This window comes from Mauremys reevesii, linkage group 25 (genome assembly GCF_016161935.1).
Source record: "Mauremys reevesii isolate NIE-2019 linkage group 25, ASM1616193v1, whole genome shotgun sequence".
In the NCBI taxonomy this organism is placed as follows: Eukaryota; Metazoa; Chordata; order Testudines; family Geoemydidae; genus Mauremys; species Mauremys reevesii.
This window is the reverse complement of record NC_052647.1, coordinates 18156151-18162150: the sequence shown is the minus strand read 5'-3', so window position 1 is coordinate 18162150 and position 6000 is coordinate 18156151. Positions and strand designations below refer to the sequence as shown.

At 49.4% G+C, this 6000-nt stretch overlaps 1 protein-coding gene across 6 annotated transcripts in view; it reads right to left on the bottom strand.

The window, feature by feature from the left end:
* Window positions 1-2958: 2958 nt before the first annotated feature.
* Window positions 2959-6000, bottom strand: part of SLC4A8 (solute carrier family 4 member 8) — a 64040-nt gene continuing 60998 nt past the window's right edge. For 5 of the 6 annotated variants that reach the window (XM_039514620.1, XM_039514617.1, XM_039514622.1 and 2 more), the window contains 2 exons: window positions 3666-3768; window positions 2959-3159 (listed from right to left, as the gene is read on the bottom strand). In XM_039514620.1, coding sequence (XP_039370554.1) covers window positions 3681-3768 — 88 coding nt within the window. In that variant the 3' untranslated portion in view covers window positions 2959-3159; window positions 3666-3680. The remainder of the gene's footprint in view (window positions 3160-3665; window positions 3769-6000) is intronic. The other variant, XM_039514618.1, reaches the window with a different exon arrangement.

Genomic DNA, 6000 nt, shown 5'->3' with positions numbered 1-6000 from the left:
AGGTCTGTAAGCACCTGATTGAATTATAAGCATCTGAGTCGGCCCATGAGAGTCAACAGGTGAGATCCTGAGTTGTGCCTCTAAGCGGCACAGCACAGAGGAGGGTTGTGCCTTTCTGAGCCTGGGCTGCTCCAGGGACTACAGTGGCCCCTGCTGTGATTTAGAAACCCCTGTGGGCCGGTCAAAGGAGGAATAGCTCAGTGGTTTGAGCATTGGCCTGCTAAACCCAGGGTTGTGAGCAGGGCTGGCGCTTCCACTAGGCGACCCTAGGCGGTCGCCTAGGGCAGCAGGATTTGCAGGGCGGCATTTTGCCGCCCTCGGCAGAAATTCGGCGGCGGGGGGTCCTTCCACTCCAGGTCTTTGGCAGAAATTCGGCGGCAGGTCCCGGAGCGAGTGAAGGACCCACCACCAAAGTGCCCCAAAGACTTGGCAGGGAAGGACCCCCCACCGCCGAATGCTCAGAGGAGGAGCGCTGCCACCTAGGGCGGCAAAAACCCTGGCGCTGCTTCTGGTTGTGAGTTCAATCCTTGAGGGAGCCACTTAGGGATCTGGGGCAAAATCAGTACTTGGTCCTGCTAGTGAAGGCAGGGGGCTGGACTCGATGATCCTTCGGGGTCCCTTCCAGCTCTATGAGCTAGGTGCATCTCCATATATTTATTATAAAGTCACGGCAGCCTCCCAGGGCTGACCTATAGGCCACGGCACTGCCTGGAATCGCTGCACCCTCTGACACAGCCTTCACAGCTCTGGCATGCCTTCTACCACAGAGATGTATGGAGGGTTCCTCAGAGGACAGCCTTATGGCGCTGCTGGTGGAACCCATCCCAGCTGGATCTGGAGCTTCTACTGCTCCAGCTGAACGGGAGGGAGAGTTCTGCCCCAGACAAGGATGAAGGACTGGATGACCCTTCAAATTCCCTTCCAGCTTTATGATTCCCTCATGCACAGAACTAAATGTATTTAAAGTTATGTGCCTAAGTGCTTTGCTGTTCGCGGACCTCAGATGAACACTGATTTCTAAAAGTGATTCGATAACTGATCTGATTGTGATACTCTGCCAAGCGGTATAACAAAGAGACAGTCCCCAGACTATGATACAGCTAGATAATGTGACAGTCGACTGACAGCTCTTGTTTTCAGATGACGTATTAATTAGTTTTGCCTCTTTCCGCCCAAGAAGCGAGCACCACGAGATTGCAGTTTTCTCCAACTCGTGCATGGTTAGAAGCTATTCGCTGAAGAGCTGGTGTGAATAAATCTTGGGCTGATGTTCGCACAGGAGCGCGTCATTGCGGCATCCAAGCTATTCTGATTGGCCTCTGAGGTCGCAACTAATGTTTCTGTCCCATTATGGGACGAGGGTGACTCTTCGGAGAAGGCTTATGCCGTGAATACTCACCATTATGAATCATCTGCAATATTCCCTGTTCCCATTGCGCAGCATGAGTTAACAGGCACCGATTCAGCAAAACGCTCAGGCACATGCTCAGGCAAAGCAGGTGAACAAGCAAGAAAGAAGCATTGTCTAATGGACAGAACACAGGACTGGGCCATAGGTCCGTCCATCCTTTCCAATCGGGGGGGGAAAGGAAGGTACTGGGGGGTGGGGGAGAAAGGAGACACCCAAAGCCCCTCACATGGAGCAGGAAGAATGGGGGACCCTGGCATAGGGGGAGGGCAAAAGGGGGGTACACAGAGCCGCAGGCATAGGGGAGAGGAGGAAACGGGGTTATACAGAGTCCCAGGCATGTGGGTTGAATGGGGGTCTCGTATGAGGGGCCGGGGGAGGGAGTACAGAAAGCCCCTGGCACAGGGGGTTTAATGGAGGACCTTGGTCTGGAGGGGGAAGGGGGGATGTGGGTACACAAAACTCCTAGCATGAGGGAGGTGGGGGTTGCAGGGACTCCCTAAAAGAGAGAGGGTTGGGAGGGGGTACTCGGGGAGCTTGTGGGGGAGGAATGGAGAGATGCAAGGACCCCGAGTGTGCGCACGGAGCTCAACCGACAGAAGCAGCAATGCCTGCATGACCCTCCTGTCCAGCCAGTCTGCAAGCTCTTTGGGGCAGGGAGAGTCTTTCAGCACCATGGAGCCCCGATCTTAGTCAGCGCCACTTAGGGGCTACCATAACACCCAGGACTAATTTACATAATCAGCAGAGCTTTTAATTTTAAGCAAGTTCCATTAACTTCCACGGGACTTAGAATCATAGAATATCAGGGTTGGAAGGGACCTCAGGAGGTCATCTAGTCCAACCCCCTGCTCAAAGCAGGACCAACACCAACTCAATCAAGAATGTGCTTACAGCCCAGATTTTTAAAGGTATTTAGAGCTGTGCAATGCACAACTGATTTAGGAGCTTAAGTATCATTGCCAAAAGGGATTTAGGCACTTAGAAACCTCAATCCCGCCAACCGTCCACCCTAAATTAGGCATTGCACGGCTGAGCAGACGGCACGCTTTGCTGAGTCCAGGCCTTAGGCGCCAGAACGTGTGCAAAATTGCAAAAACTAGAATGAGCGTGCACTGAAAAACCAGTTTGCAGCTTTGGTCCAGATCTGCTGAAGATATTCCCATTACACTGGCCCGCCGTGGACTGGCCCTAGATGGACCTGTGACAACTATTAAAATACACACAAAATCACTGCAGAAACTTAACTGAGAACCCAACCAACCCAATAGCCAGCTAGGGAAGAACAGTATATGGACGGTGGCCCAGAAAGACCAGAAAAATTAATTTTGTACATTCAGAGTTTATATTTTTAAAGGAAAATCGGATGGAAAATCTATACCGCTCAATGGGTGTGTGGTAGCAATCTCTCTACCACGAAGAGAACAGAACACACGTGCGCACACAGAGAGAGAGAGGCTTAACAACACTGAACTGTCATCGATTGCAATGGCCACCTCAGCTTGCTGGTCTGAAGAGAATAAACGCCCACTGAAGCACACCAAAGATCATTGAAAATGTCTGAATGGCTTTAATGTGAATCCAGTTACTTGAATGAAAAAAGTACCAGAGGAGAGCGGTGGGGGTTTTTTTCCCCCTTTCTCTGTTTTTAAGAGTATTTTCTCCCCGTGTCTGTACATCTTGGCTCATCCCTGAGTCATCTTCACATTCTCCTCCCCCGCCGCCAAAGTCAAGGTCCCTAAATGGAAAAACTAAGCATAGAGAGACAGCCTCATTGGCAAGAGAAGGTAACATCTGCTGTCAGATGCTGAATCATTCCTGCCCATAGGAAAACCACAGGGGCGGGGGGATTTCTGCCAGGAGCAACTTGTGGGAGGGGCACAAAGGGTCAAGTGACCCTCGCCAGGGTGAAGTGCCCCCAGCAGCCAGCCTGGGCTGGGGTGGGGCAGAGATGGAAGGGAAGGAGTGGAGCCAGAACCTCTCCTGGGACACTGCTTGGTGCAGTGAAGCAGCTGCCTGGGATAGCACCTGGCTGCCCCAGGTCGAGCGAGCTGAAGCCGCCCCCCCTCCCCATAGGCTCAGAGTTGGCTCCTGTCCCCAGAAGCTGAGCCTGGGCAGATCACGTCTCAGAGAGAACCCCCAAGCTAGCTCTGTGTCTAACACACACACACGCTCACACCCATCCAGCTGGCACGCACACAGACACGTGCAGAGGAGGACCGTGGCTCAGTTAACTCAGATCATGCCATCCTTTTACCTCTTGTCCTGGGATTTAGAGATTTTCTGTATTCATGCTGAGAGCTTTCCATACAGTTGTCTTAGGCATTTCGTCTGAGATGTTTATCTCTGAAGGATCGTCCCTGCAACAAATATTATAGGTGTTGATCGCCGTGATCGCTATCGGCTCCGGTCCAGCAAAGCACTTAAGCACGTGCTTATCTTTAAGCAGGTGAAGAGTCTGAAGTCAACAAGACTGCCCATGTGGTTAAAGTGAAGTCTGGGCTTAATGCCTTGCTGGATCATTGACCTCAGGAACCAACCCACACAAGTGCTGAGCATCTACTGGGTGCACTGGGAGTTGCGGGCTCCTAAACCATTCGTGGTGATAAAAACACTTCTGCACATCATTCTAAATGGGCTGGTGTCAATATGCCAGAATTGCAGCCAGCTGTTTGTTGAGAAAGCTCCTGTGCAAAATGTGCAGTCGAGAAAGCTTCTGTGCAAAAATGTGCAATCCCCGCACACCGTTTGCTTACAGTTTCATTACCCACTTAGCTAACTTGGGAGTCCTCAACACAAAGGACAAATGGATTGCTTCTTCGGACTGGGTTTGTCTGGGAGCACCAGAACGAGGGCAGGTCTTGACAGTGTTTGAAACAGTCTCTTAAAACTAGCACGAAGGAATGTCGGTTATGCTCGGAAGAAGCCGAGTCTGGAGTTTTTAATCCCATATAATGAGTTTCCAATAAGATTAAAAGCAGCAGATCAGCATCCAAGTGGTGAAGTGACGGCAACATCCTTTAAAGCAGAGGACCAGGGTGCAGGCTGCACGTCTTGGCTGCTGATGCTGCTAGCGCTGTTCATAACACCTGGGCTGACAGAGCCCAGGGGAGTAGTAGGTAGGATCCACAATAACATTACCTAGCTCACGCCTCATGCTTTCCCTCTGCAGATCTCACAGCACTTGACAAAAGGAGATAATCACTATTACCCCATTTTCCAGATGGGGAATGGAATCAGTTGACCCAAGGTCAACCAGCAGGCCAATGGCAGAGCCAGGCGTAGAATTCAGGGCTCCCGCATCCCAAGTTCAGTGCCCTAACCACGAGCAGCACTTCCTCACAAAATTTAAAGGTACCTTAGTTTTCACATCCACCACCAGGTCTTGGCTTCAATAGGTTTTCCCATGAGGAAGGGGTGAGAAACCTCACGTCACTTTCATTTCAGGACATGTCAGCCACTTGATTCTGCCTAACGGGGGTTGCCAACAAGGATCAATGGGAAGTCTGGCTATTAAGACTCATGAAAATCCCCTTTCACACCCTTACCATTCTCCTTATGAATAGAGCTGGTTGGAAAATAGTCAGCAACAGAGTTTTCTGTCAGAAAATGCCATTTCGGCAAAACTGAACTGTTTCGCAAAATCGTATAGATTTTTAGGGGGGAAAATGGGGGTTGGAAATGCTGAAAGTTCCCATTTTGACATTTTCAGAACACAAAGTTGCCATTTTCATTTCAAAATTACTTTTTGTTTTGAAATTGACTTTATTTTAAAAACATTTTTAAAAATTAAAAAAGTGTCAAAATTGAAACAAAACATTTTGACTGATCCAACACTATTATTTTTTAAATTTCATTTCACAGGTTTGGCATTTCATCCCAATGAGGGCTGAAAAAAAATGTGAAATCTTGACATTTTTCACAGAAAAGGGATAGCCTAATTTTGGCAATTAATTTGGCAATTGATCTTTGATTATCAGCAGGTAAGTATGCCCAGTGGTCTGTGATGGGATGTTAGATGGGATGGGATCTGAGTTACTACAGAGAATTCTTTCCTGGGTGCTGGCTGGTGAGTCTTGCCCACATGCTCAGGGTTTAACTGATCGCCAGATTTGGGGTCAGGAAGGAATTTTCCTCCAGGGCAGATTGGCAGAGGCCCTGGAGGTTTTTCGCCTTCCTCTGCAGCATGGGGCACGGGTCACTTTCTGGAGGATTCTCTGCAGCTTGAGGTCTTCAAACCGCAATTTGGGGACTTCGATAACTCAGACATAGGCTAGGGGTTCGTTATAGAAGTGGACGGGTGGTATTCTGTGGCCTGCATTGTGCAGGAGGTCAGACTAGATGATCATAATGGTCCCTTCTGACCTTAAAGTCTATGAGTCTATCTGTTTTCCAACCAATTCTATTTTATTAACACATCTGCTCTCACGAGCGGTTGTGAGGGAGGGGAGTGGAATCAGTTCATGTTAGGAACATCACCACAGATGTCTGGAGATTTCTCTCTACAGATCTGCCTGGGGAGCACAAAGCTGTGTAACAGCCTTTGTATTTATTGGTATATAAAGGACATTTAAATATGCGGCATTAGAAGA